Here is a 13,245-nt window from a genome sequence, read left to right as displayed (position 1 = left end):
CACATATTACAATGAAGTTCTAAAGTAATAGAACTTCATCGTAATAAGTTCAGTATTGTCCCCAATATTTATATAGAGATATTAAGATAATGCAGAGACAAAAATGAATATTTAACTAAGTATGCTTATAGCTTATGAATGAAAGTATGTGAAACAGACAGGATGGAAATCAGGGTTTTGACTTTTCTTTCTGAAAGCAGTTAATCCTGCAAGTTCAACACCTCCAACCTTTAATACTTGTCTGATTTGCCCTCATGCATACAGTAGTTCTGCTGGTGTTCAAAACAGTTTATATATCTCCTCCATCTTTGTTTTGTTTTTTTAAAAAAACAATCCTGTCCCTCCTATTCCCCAGAATATACTTGAAATAACGATCTATGATGAAGACAGCCCATTCAGTGATGAGGAACTCTCCACAGTTGTATTTGATATAGCAAATCTTCAGCCTGAAGAAAGAGTTTGCAAACATTTTGAACTGAACAAAGAGGTGAGAATTGTAATTATATATTCAGATGGGTGGTTACTGTACCAATTAATATAAGTTTCTGAAATGTGGTTTATATTTAATTGTTCATTGCAGTGTGTCATTTCACTTTTATTCACTATTACCTGACTGTCACGCAGAGTAATTTTCCAAGATTACTGTTTCCTTTAGAAAAATATACCTGAAATAATTGCTGTTGACCAGTAATACCCTTATTTCACATTAATCGTTTTAAACAGATGTGGAATCTTCAATACAACTCTTTTGGTAGAACATATAAAAAGAAATTTGGCAGATGTGGTTCCTTCACTATCTTATAAAAAATGTGCAAATTGGAAAGATCTGGTCTTTAGAATATTCCATTTGTCCCAGAACAGATCAAACTGAGAATTTTTACAAAGGTAGATTGCCCACAACAAGAAATGGTTTATGGTGTTCTAACCCCAAATTGGACTATTTTGTACATTTCTACTTTCATATCACTTTTCCAACACCCAGTGCAATTGTAGTGCAACATGAGGCTTTCAGATGCTTTCAGATGCTTTCATGTTTTCTTTTAGAGATAAGCCATGATAATATGGAAATCTTGATAAGACAGCTGTGAGGCTCTGTCTTGAGCAATGCCCCTGAAGAAGCACAGCTGCTTTCATTCCCACTGTCACCATGTTGCTCAAGTTCTGAACTGCTGATCCAGCTGTCTTTGAATATGCTGCCTGTACAACTTAAAACCCTGAGGAATCAGGACCTACATTATGCAAGAAAACACCATAAGTATTAGAAGTTCCCCAGTATAGAAGCAATACTACATGTGGAAATGGGTAGAAGGAATAGTGAGATGTTGGTGGCAGGATTAAACAGGCACTGCCTACACCCATCATATGCCAATTTCCTATTCATATGAATACAGGTATGTTGTTGTTGTTTAGTCGTTAAGTCGTGTCCGACTCTCCGTGACCCCATGAACCATACTGCGCCAGGCCTTCCGGTCCTTCACTGCCTCCCTGAGTTTGCTCAGTTTCATGCTCATTGCTTCAGTGATGCTATCTAACCATCTCATCCTCTGCCGTCCTCTTCTCCTTTTGCCTTCAATCTTTCCCAGCATCAGGGTCTTTTCCAAAGAGTCCTCTCTTCGCATTAGGTGACCAAAGTATCTGAGCTTGAGCTTCATTATCGATCCTTCCAATGAGCAATCAGGGTTGATTTCCTTTAAGATTGACTGGTTTGACCTCCTAGCAGTCCAGGGGACTCTCAAGAGTCTTCTCCAGCACCACAGTTCAAAGGCATCAATTCTTCGGCGCTCCGCCTTCTTTATGGTCCAGCTCTCACAGCCATACATTACTACTGGAAAAACCATAGCTTTGACTATGCGGATCTTTGTCGGCAAGGTGACGTCTCTGCTTTTTAATATGCTATCTAGGCTTGCCATAGCTTTCCTCCCAAGGAGCAAGCGTCTTTTAATTTCATGGCTGCAGTCTCCATCTGCGGTGATCTTGGAGCCCAAATAAATGAAGTCTGTTACTGCTTCCATTTCTACCCCTTCTATTTGCCAGGAATTGATGGGTCCAGATGCCATGATCTTAGTTTTTTTAATGTTGAGTTTCAAACCAGCTTTCGCACTCTCCTCTTTCACCCTCATCAAGAGGCTCTTTAGTTCTTCTTCACTTTCTGCCATTAGGGTGGTATCGTCTGCATATCTGAGGTTGTTGACGATTCTCCCTGCAATCTTAATTCCGGCTTGTGATTCTTCCAGCCTGGCATTTCTCATGATGTACTCTGCATATAGGTTAAATAAGCAGGGTGACAGTATACAGCCTTGTCGTACACCTTTCCCTATTTTGAACCAATCGGTTGTTCCGTGACTGGTTCTAACTGTTGCTTCTTGGCCTGCATACAGATTTCTCAGGAGACAGGTAAGGTGGTCTGGTACTCCCATCTCTTTAAGAATTTGCCACAGTTTGTTGTGATCCACACAATCAAAGGCTTTTGCATAGTCAATGAAGCAGAAGTAGATATTTTTCTGGAACTCTCGTGCTTTCTCCATGATCCAGCGAATGTTGGCGATTTGATCTCTAGTTCCTCTGCCTCTTCGAAACCCAGCTTGTACATCCGGTAGTTCTCGGTTCATGTATTGCTGAAGCCTAGCTTGTAGGATTTTGAGCATAACCTTGCTAGCATGTGAAATGAGTGCAATTGTGCGATAGTTTGAGCATTCTTTGGCATTGCCCTTCTTTGGAATTGGAACATAAACTGACCTTTTCCAATCCCGTGGCCACTGTTGCGTTTTCCAAACTTGCTGGCATATTGAGTGCAGCACTTTAACACCATCGTCTTTTAGTATTTTAAATAACTCAGCTGGAATACTGTCATCTCCACTAGCTTTGTTGTTAGCAATGCTTCCTAAGGCCCACTTGACTTCACTCTCTAGGATGTCTGGCTCAAGGTCAGCGATCACACCAGCGTGGACATCAGGGACATTAAGATCTTTCTTGTATAGTTCTTCTGTGTATTCTTGCCACCTCTTCTTAATCTCTTCTGCTTCTGTTAGGTCCCTGCCTTTTTTGTCCTTTATCATGCCCATCTTTGCACTAAACGTTCCTTTCATATCTCCAATTTTCTTGAAGAGATCTCTAGTCTTCCCCATTCTATTGTTTTCCTCAATTTCTTTGCATTGTTCATTTAAGAAGGCTTTCTTATCTCTCCTTGCTATTCTCTGGAAATCTGCATTCAGTTGCTTATATCTTTCCCTTTCACCCTTGCTTTTCGCATTCCTTCTTTCCACAGCTATTTGTAAAGCCTCATCAGACAGCCATTTTGCTTTCTTGCATTTCTTTTTCTTTGGGATGGTTTTAGTTGCTGCCTCCTGTACAATGTTACGGATCTCCGTCCATAGTTCTTCAGGCACTCTGTCTACCAAATCTAATCCTCTAAATCTATTCATCACCTTCACTGTGTACTCACAAGGAATATGATCTAAGTCATACCTGAGTGGTCTAGTGGTTTTCCCTACATTCTTCAATTTAAGCCTAAATTTTGCAGTAAGAAGCTCATGATCTGAGCCACAGTCAGCTCCTGGTCTTGTTTTTGCTGTCTGTATAGAGCTTCTCCATCTTTGGCTGCAAAGTATGTAATCAATCTGGTTTCGGTATTGACCATCTGGTGATGTCCATGTGTAGAGTCGTCTCTTGTGTTGTTGGAAAAGAGTGTTTGCTATGACTAGCTTGTTCTCTTGACAGAACTCTATTAGCCTTTGCCCTGCTTCATTTTGTACTCCAAGGCCAAACTTGCCTGTTATTCCGATTACTCCTTGACTTCCTACTTTAGCATTCCAATCCCCTATGATGAAAAGGACATCTTTTTTTGGTGCTAGTTCTAGAAGATGTTGTAGGTCTTCATAGAAGCGGTCAACCTCAGCTTCTTCAGCATCAGTGGTTGGGGCATAGACTTGGATGACTGTGATATTGAATGGTTTGCCTTGGATACGCACTGAGATCATTCTGTCGTTTTTGAGGTTGTACCCCATTACTGCCTTTCCCACTCTCTTATTGACTATGAGTGCAACTCCATTTCTTCTAAGGGTTTCTTGCCCACAGTAGTAGATATAATGGTCACCCGAATTAAATTCACCCATTCCCGTCCATTTCAGTTCGCTGATTCCCAAGATGTCGATGTTCAGTCTTGTCATCTCATGCTTGACCACATCCAGCTTGCCTTGGTTCATAGATCTTACATTCCAGGTACCTATACAATATTGTTCTTTGCAGCATCGGACCTTCTTTTCGCTTCCAGATACATCCACAGCTGAACGTCCTTTCGGCTTTGGCCCAGCCGCTTCACTCTTTCTGGAGCTACTTGGAATTGCCCTCCGCTCTTCCCCAGTAGCATATTGGACACCTTCCGACCTGAGGGGCTCATCTTCCGGCGTCATATCTTTTAGCCTTTTAACATTGTCCATGGGGTTTTCTTGGCAAGGATACTGGAGTGGGTTGCCATTTCCTTCTCCAGTGGACCACATTTTGTCAGAACTCTCTGTCATGACCTGTCCGTCTTGGGTGGCCCTGCACGGTATAGCTCATGGCTTCACTGAGTTACGCAAGCCCCTTCGCCACGACAAGGCAGTGATCCATGAAGGGGGAATACAGGTATAGTTTAAAAAAAAAAAAAAAAAAAATGAACCTGTATTTAAGGATGGGTAACTAAACTTTAATTACATAAATTGTGTTCTTGGGTACAGAAATGGAGACCCCAGGATTGCATTCATCCCTAGAAAGCCTTGGCTATGTCCAGGCCAGGCCTAGCAGATTTGGGTGTGGTCCCAAAATGTTACTCCAAAATAAAATGTTAATGCAGTGGAAAATTTGTACATTCAGGGAAATTAATCAGGTTAAATGCATTTAATTAATGCAAATTCATTTAAATTAATATTACATTTAGTGAAACTTAATCTTAGCTCTATCATTTCCTGCCAGAAAAAAGTTAAGTGCAGCTCTCCCCCAGATATTGGGCTAGGATGGGGCTGAACTGCGAGGATGTTTGGTCTGGCGCCTGGAGAGAAGAGTACTTTTGTTTTTAACTATGTTTTATGAGCTGCCTAGAGTTATTGCATGAGATAGGTGGCCATATAAGTCTTGTAAACAAATAAACAAACTGAGGAAAGGTTATGCATCCTGGCTTAGGTGATGCTTGCTTACCATTTAACCAATTCTGATTTGTGACTGAAGCTACATTGGGCAGGTCCTTAGTGTATTTTGCAGAAGATAATGGGGATTATATTTTCAACCACATGAACCTGAGTAGAAGGTAATAACAAAGTATCAGGGCAAGGCAGGTTGAGCTGAGAAATCACCAGTGAGCTCCAGACCTATATGGGAATTGATCCTAGGCGTCTCTCATAGAAAGGCCCACACCTTAACCATGACATTGCACTGGTTTTCCTTAACCTAAAGCATATGGTGTAAAACTGTAGTTCTGCTTGCAGCCATGCCCTCTAGAGTTATATTTAGTATATAGTACAGTACAGCTTTGGGAACAAATATTTTAATGTTCTTAGAATTTATATGATTTTTTTTCAGTAAGGATCTACCTTCCAGAGACAACTTTTCTGTTATCATTCTCCCATTCCAGGAGCTTCTTTAGAATGCTTTTTCTTATATACTGTTTTTAATACTGTTTTTGGCAAACTTGCAATCATTTACATATTACTGTTATAGTTGTGTTGTAGTTACGTAAATGTGTACGAATGCAGTCATGCAAAATTGCAACTATTGAGAGTCATACTGCATTATCCATATGCCATTAATAATACAACAGACTAAAAAGGGTTAAAAGAGATAGTTTTGACTGTTCATCAGCAGTCATATAATGCAATTAATTCTCCCTAGTTTCCAGAGCAAAATTACTAAAGTGTGGATTTTTTTCAAAGACATTGTGATGCCTCTTTTCCTTAAGATGCAGAATACCCAATTTTGGCACTTGAGAAAATAAAGCCCATCTCTTGGCTTTGTTGATGGTTATTTTACTAAGAATTTTAATTACATAGTAAAAACTAATATAAGCTAAACTTAGAGAAAGAGAAGAGAATGGAAAGAAAGAAAGAATAAAAAGTGCAAGAAGAAAGAAAAAGAAAGAAAGAAGAAAAAGAAAAAAAGAATATAATAAAAAAAGAAATATATAAAGAAGTAACTTCCAACCTTCATCACAACAAATATAGATACATTTAATAACTTTTGGGGGAGATCTGGCGAACTGAGGATAGCTCTGCAAAACAAGAGCCGATGACTGTGCCAAAGACCAAGAAATTGGTGAGTAGACTGGTCCCTTGGAAACTCTCCAGATAAGGAGAGGATGGGAGATCACCCACATGTGCTCTGGATGGCTGTTCCTTGTGAGGAGACCACAGGACAGCAATTTTCTGTGGGTTTGAGTCCCAGGAGACAATGGGATCAGCCATTTTGCTTGCAACTGTGGCAGAGACTTTTAAAGGACACTAAGTTCTCAAACCTCACTTTCTAATCACTTTCAGAAATTGCCTATTAACCATCTTAAAGCTATTAGAGACCTTCAGAATGACAAGTTTGAAAAGTCTTCATCAGGTGAGTTTATCTTCAACTCTGAACAAAAGAAAAATCAATTACAAGCTTAAGAACTTAAATGATTTGAAATAAACATCAAAAAGCTAAATAAGATTTTTTATCTAAGATTATAAACAGATTAAGGGTCCAGATAAATTTGGAATATTGACTTTTACTATAATATTTCAGAATTAACTATAAAAAATAAACAACTTCTCATGGGAAACAGACTTATTTTGGCTATCCTGGCTATGGCAAGTCATAAGATAAGTGATGATTTTAGAAATTGGGCACTAGAGGGGACTCAAGATTTTAAACAGAAGGAAAAAGCTACAAGCCTGTTCTTGATGTCAGTTAATACTGGGATTTGCAAAACGACACAAAACATTACAACATTGGAAATATTAAAGGAGATCTTTGAAGAATGGAGCCAGAAATTAGTAACTACAATATCAACAATGTCAGTAATGATGTCTGCTTCTATGGATAGACTATGTCTAAAAGATGTTAATGAAGGAATGCCAGATACGGAACAAATTTTATCTGACTAGACAGAGAAAGTACAGAATGTGGAATTACAAATGACAGGCTAAGAGAATGATTTGGAAAGGGACGCTTTACTGAATATAAAAAAGAAACTGGCTGAAGTTTTAAAAATTAAAAGGGAAATACAAATGATAAACCAAGAGAATGACCTGGAAAATGTTTTCTAATTGGAGCTACAAAAGAAGCTTGCTAAAGCCTTGAAGAAATCTGTGTGATGGAATAAAAAAGAATTGAAGAGAAATCAAATCCTACAACAATATTTGATTGAATTAAAGATTAATACTGTTAGAAGTAAAAGGAAGAAATATAAAGTTGGTTTATTTGATCAGAGTTACAATAAGATTTTTTCTTTTTGCAATGTCTAGCCAACCCTTTATGGACTTTTTGGTGACACCAGGATTGAAAAGTTGAAATCTTATGGATTTGCTTATGGATAAGGGATGGGATATGGGATGAAGAGATATCTGTTTAACCTTATAGAGGTGAAGAGTTGTTCATGGTTATTTTATGATGCTTGGCTGCTATGTGTTTTTATTTTATATTATGTATTTTATTTGTTTTTATCTATTCTATTGTATGAGTTGTGTATGTGAGATGGGCAGCTATATTAAATAAATAAACAAATTCCTAACTCTTTGTTGCCACCCATTGGCCATTTGAGGGAAGAATACCTTTTAAATTCCAGGAACAGGATCCTGAAATCTTCTCTCTCTCTCTCTCTCTCTCTCTCTGTATGTGTGTATTTGTATGTGTTTTGGGAGGAATTAATGATTGCTTTAAGTCCAGGAGCCAGGATTAGGCAAGAGTTCCTATCTTCCACCCCAAACACAGCTGAGTCATAGCGATTCAAGGGAATTAAATCAACTTACCCTCCCTCCCTCCAAAGAAGTCAACATCATGAGCTAGGAGGGATCTAGAGTTGATCCTGAACTGGTCTTTATTTTCTGATGTGATTCATGCTATGACATTTGGCAGAAGGGTTATTGTTTAGCATGGTACCTTGTGCAAGGTTGTCCTGCCTTAGATAAAGATCTCAAGAAAATAAGAGGACAAGGCAGGGCTCTGGCTGAACAAAGGACTCTCAGGACTTTAAAAAGCTTTGTTCAGAACACTATTAGCTGGAGTAACTCTCATTACAAAAGCTGTTTTGCTAGGATTTCCTGAGGCTCAACTGAGGTTCTTCTCAATTCTTCTTAATGAAAAACCATATTCTTCCATAGCTCCATCCCAGAGAAGCCTCTAACTCCTTCTGAAGCTTGAGTCATCTCACTCTTCAGACCCACATGGCTGGTAAACTGAAGACACTATGGAAAAGTATGAATGAAACCATTTGGATGATGGGAGGGTTACAACCCCAGACTGAGATATGATAAAAAGTTTAGGTTACTCTAAATACCCTTAACTCACTGAGTCCTCACTGGAACCCTACTGAATTCCTAACTCCAGGAGCATGACAAAGATGCTGGCTTGAAACATGGCTTTAACTTCATAGTAATCCAGATAGACAAAAATATGTTAATATCATTTATACCAGGGAGTTATATCTACAGATGGAAGCAACTTGACTGCAACTATTGGATAGATCTGTTTTTACATTTTGATGTCTTCTTTGTTTTAATGTGCATTCTGATTTTTTAAAAACACAGGTGAAATGCTACTGAATTTCTTTAATCTTCTGACAATTCTGAAATCACTGTAAGGTTTTTACTGAACATTAAGACTTGTTGAGTTCTCCTTGAAAAGAAACCATCTAGAAAAGAAACCATCTGAAAAGAAACCATCTAGAAAAATGACTTACCTGACTGTAAGGAAGAAGGCATGATAACATCCCTTGATGTTGACATAGGTTTATGTAATAAATCTGACATACTGTTCTGCCCTAACCTCACTTTCTGTTTTATTCATATTCCTGGTTGTAAAATACAGGTCCCCCAACAAGATTATAAAGGGGCCAAGAAAACAGTTAAAGACCTGCAATTTAGGATTTCACAATACCTCTGTTTAAAAATCTAAACCTGTTTCTGAAATTTGTGGCCCAGTTAGTGGAATTTTGCTTCCTCTTTCTTCTCAGGAAAATTTCTTTAAGGTTGACCTTGCACAAGTAACTTCTTCTGTTATTTCTTGTTTGTTCCTGCATGTCCTGCCTTCAAAGACTATTTGGAATTTATATGAAGTGCCTCCCGCTCAGGAGACCTTTGCAGCAGAACTCCACAGTCAAGCAGCAAAGTATCTAGTCATAATGGGTATTATTTTTTTTAGCCATTCAAGATGATTCTACATTACAGTTGTGGAGAAATCACAACTCTGCAGAAAAATAGACATAAATAATGCTGTTTTGCTTCAGTTGGGTATTCATAGTGTTTCACCATAAAAATACTGAATTAGCTGACTGTTGTCATCAGATATATAACTGTGTAACACAAATATCATGTATGAGATATTGCAAATGTGAAGCTGCTCCCAGTAAGTGAAGGAGTCATATCAGTTTAGATATGCATTTGAAGAAGCTAATATTTTAAACATTTGATTTCAATTTCAGAAAAATGAACTGCTAGAAGTGGAATTCTATTTGGAACACATGTGAGTAAAAGTTGAGCAAATATAATGGATGAGGAGTTTAGGTTATTAGCTTTAATGCCATACAGTATGAATCACATTTCATTCTACTACATATGCAAATGTCTTTGTATAATTCTTTTTTTTTTTTTTCAAAATGGCAAAACCTTTCTCACACTGGAATTTTTATATCTCAGCCATAGAAGTAAAAACTAAATTGAGTTAATCCTCCTTCAGGATCATCCCTAGGAGCAGGATCAAAAAATTAAGATGGAGGCCGCTACTGCATGAATAAAGCTGGACTCCATTTTTACATGTATTGCACATAAATGGGATGGAGCTTCAACCAGACTATTTTTGGTGCTCCCATTCTCCAAACATCCCTGGCCAGATTATATTTATTTCTTCACCCAAAACTAAGATCTCTAGGAAAACAAATGGCTGTAATTCTTTATCAGCTAAAACGTGTTGTGGGACCAGGTCAAACTGAGCATTTTTTCAATTGAAAAGTTAGGTAGAAAACAAAGAAATAAAATAATCTGAAACTGTAGGATGGAACATGTACTGTTGTTAACAGTGTGATCTCCTTTTAAATAAGCTTAGAATAATGTCAGATGAAATAAAAATAGATGACCAAGGCTTACATACAACCAGTAAACAATTTGGAACTAGGAAACTGTCCACTGCAGTCATCTGCAGATGTGCTCCTGGTTGTGTCATATCCTGTGAAAGTTAGGTGACCATCAACCTGGAAGAAAGTCTTTGTTGTGTTACCAGCTTTGTGGAACATTCTCCCAATAGGAATAACAAAACACCCCTAATGGTAGTGTTCAGCTTATGGCTGTTAGTTATATTTTTAAGTTATTTTATTATTTTATGTTTTGATATATGTTCATTGTATTTTATGTTGCACTGATCCTATTTTAGTATTGGATACTGCCTGGAGCTGCTGAACATTACAGGTCATAGATAAATATTTTAAATATTTAACTAACATGGTTGATAATCTTGAAATGATTACATGAATTAAGAAAAAAACATGTAAATACAGTAAGTGAGCAAGAATTGAGTAGAAACCAATTATACTTTTTCTTGCTTTTTTTTTTTCCTCCTCTAGGTCAGATATGCCAGAAAACCTTGTAACTAATGGAGTACTCTTGGTATGTTTATTGTTTTTTTACTTTTACTTACAATTTCTGTAGCCCGGGAAGATGCGTGTTTAAAATAGTTCAAACTGGAAACTTCAGAAACTTTGAACACTCCAGTTACATTTGAAAGAGTTGTTTCAAGCTTGAAATGAGTAGCTTTGATCATTTTGGAATGAAACTGCTTTGTTTTGAGTTGAAAGCAAGTTCCAAATAGGGCTTTTTCAAGACTGGAATACTTCCAGAATGACTGGAATAACCCATTTTGAAATAAAAACTGTTTTGCACTTGAAGCATTTTCTATAACTCCAGTTGTTACTTTGGAGAATAGGATATTTGGAACAAATTAATGAATGAATTGCTTAATAAAGTTTGGCTAAATTAGAGTAAGATGACTGTTAAAGTCATTCTTAATATATTCCTCCTCCTTGTAATACTGCAATGTTCCCCGATCTACTGATGTGTTTCATTTTAATCTTCATATTTCCAAAGCACCAAGGCCTTTGACCACGTTGGCTGATGACTGTGGAAGTTTCATTAGGGTGAAATGTGGTGCTGATAAATGGATCAACTTATTCTGTCATTTGGATTTTTTTTCCTTTTTTTTCCCTTTTCCTCTCTAGTCCCCATTCTTCAAAGCTTAGGTTTTTCCCAGTGTGGATTGAATTGGACCTTTTAGTGCACAGAATAGTTCTGATGCAGCAGACAACTTTGCTAGGAGAAGAAGAGGGCAGTTTTAACACCGTATAAAAATATGATCCTCCATAGCAGTATGGAAATTATTATAAGAGGCTATAGGAGAAAGTGGTCTTTTTTTTCCTTTTCTCTTAATGGAAGTGTTCATGGTTCAACAATCTTTGTGTGAATGGAATAAATACTTCCATTCAACCAGATGTCAGTGAAGAGGGAGGGTATATGTTTGTACAAATTTTTATCCATCCACCTAGGTGTATGTAGCCATGTTTGAAATTCATTTGAACAATGCACAAAACTCTTTTTGTAGTAGTCCTTTAAAACCAGCTTTTGAAATGGGGGATAGGATAATGCAGATTAACTACCATTATGTCATGTTACTGCCAGAGAACAGCTGTCAACAGTTTGTACTGAAGGAGACCATGAAGTGATCCTTAGTGTAAAATAATACATAGTGATAATCATACCTTGTTTTCATTTCTTGAACAGTTGGAGGTGTGTATAATTGTCTTTTCTCTTGTTAGTCTCGTGAACTTTGCTACCTAAAAGTAGAGGTGGATCACAGAGGAAGGAAGAAAAAAAGAAAAAGTAAGATTTGTATTGTTTTTCTTCATTGGATATAATGTAGGTGTGAAACTATAAACTATAGATTTCAGTATAATAAAATAAGATGTATCCAAAGACATGCTAGTTTCATGGGAATAGGAAATGCATACTTGTTTCATAAGTGGGCCACTATTCCCCCACTTCTCCCCAATGGCTGAGATGCTGAGACCATGTATCAAAGTCACTATATCATTCATTGCACTCTTCTTTGGGGCAAGTGATCCTGACAACCAACTCAGTTGCACGCTTATGCACAGGTGTGGATAGTTCTTTGAAATGAGTATTCCTTCAGTGCATAACCTCTCATTTTCTTGTAAAGAGAGATGAGTGACTTGAAAGGCAGAGTGGACTTGAACTGCAGCCAAGTGAGCTCCAGAGCCCACTTCAAGTTCAAGGAGAAGCTTTGAGAAAATCACTCTGCCTTGACTTACATTTTGAGGATAAAATGAAATAATGTACTGCATCCTACCCTGGTCATCCTGAAGAAAGGGAAGGATGCAAAGATTATCAATAAATACATGCTTCTGGATAGATAATTTTGAAGTTCTGTTTGTGTTTTCTACTCTGCACTCAGAGCAAAACTTTGCATGTACGGTGAAAGGTTCTTACGAAGATGTTCAGAATATTTTATTGGATACAAGTTCCAGAAATGCTCCGCCAAATCACACAGTTTTCCACCATGCCATGCACTGCAATTCCAAACTAGAGGTGCAATTACTGAAGAAACGTTCCATTTGTGTGAGTTTTTACTGATATCTGGGGACAAATGTACTACACATAACTAACTTCCATATTCTGCATCAATAAAGTATAAATGCTGTTTTGGATCAAAATTAAAAGACCGCAGTAAGTGTATTGCTTAATTAATTTGTTAATTGAAGTTTTATTTTTGCATTTGACATTGAGTATCATAGGAATTTGAATTTTTTCTGGAAGGGCTAGTCAAGCAGAAAGTTAGAAATAATAGTCTAAAGACAGGTGATAGTGGTGGTCCTGGGAAGGAACAAGAAGATGGACAGAATAATAAAGTTCATATCCCAAAATACTGAAGTGCTTCCCTTTCCAGCTATGCCTGTTTGCTGGAAATTTCTTTTCCAGATCACTTTTTCTTATCATCTCTAAGAACTCAATCATCTTTAGGTGAAAA

General features: G+C 37.5%; 1 protein-coding gene across 1 annotated transcript in view; it reads left to right on the top strand.

Annotated features, from left to right (window-relative positions):
* Positions 1–337: 337 nt before the first annotated feature.
* LOC103066807 (cytosolic phospholipase A2 epsilon-like) overlaps positions 338–13,245 on the top strand; it is a gene marked incomplete at its 5' end in the record, with an annotated part of 37,196 nt that continues 24,288 nt past the window's right edge. The window contains 5 exons of the mRNA XM_088145063.1: positions 338–487; positions 9,638–9,678; positions 10,772–10,814; positions 12,017–12,080; positions 12,673–12,836. Coding sequence (XP_088001189.1) covers positions 338–487; positions 9,638–9,678; positions 10,772–10,814; positions 12,017–12,080; positions 12,673–12,836 — 462 coding nt within the window. The remainder of the gene's footprint in view (positions 488–9,637; positions 9,679–10,771; positions 10,815–12,016; positions 12,081–12,672; positions 12,837–13,245) is intronic.

This window comes from Python bivittatus, unplaced genomic scaffold (genome assembly GCF_059951505.1).
Source record: "Python bivittatus isolate LINGU-HERP-01145 unplaced genomic scaffold, Pbiv_v1 ctg000480_np1212, whole genome shotgun sequence".
Taxonomy (NCBI): domain Eukaryota; kingdom Metazoa; phylum Chordata; class Lepidosauria; order Squamata; family Pythonidae; genus Python; species Python bivittatus.
Note: the sequence above shows the minus strand (reverse complement) of the source record. Positions and strands in the feature narration are given on the sequence as shown.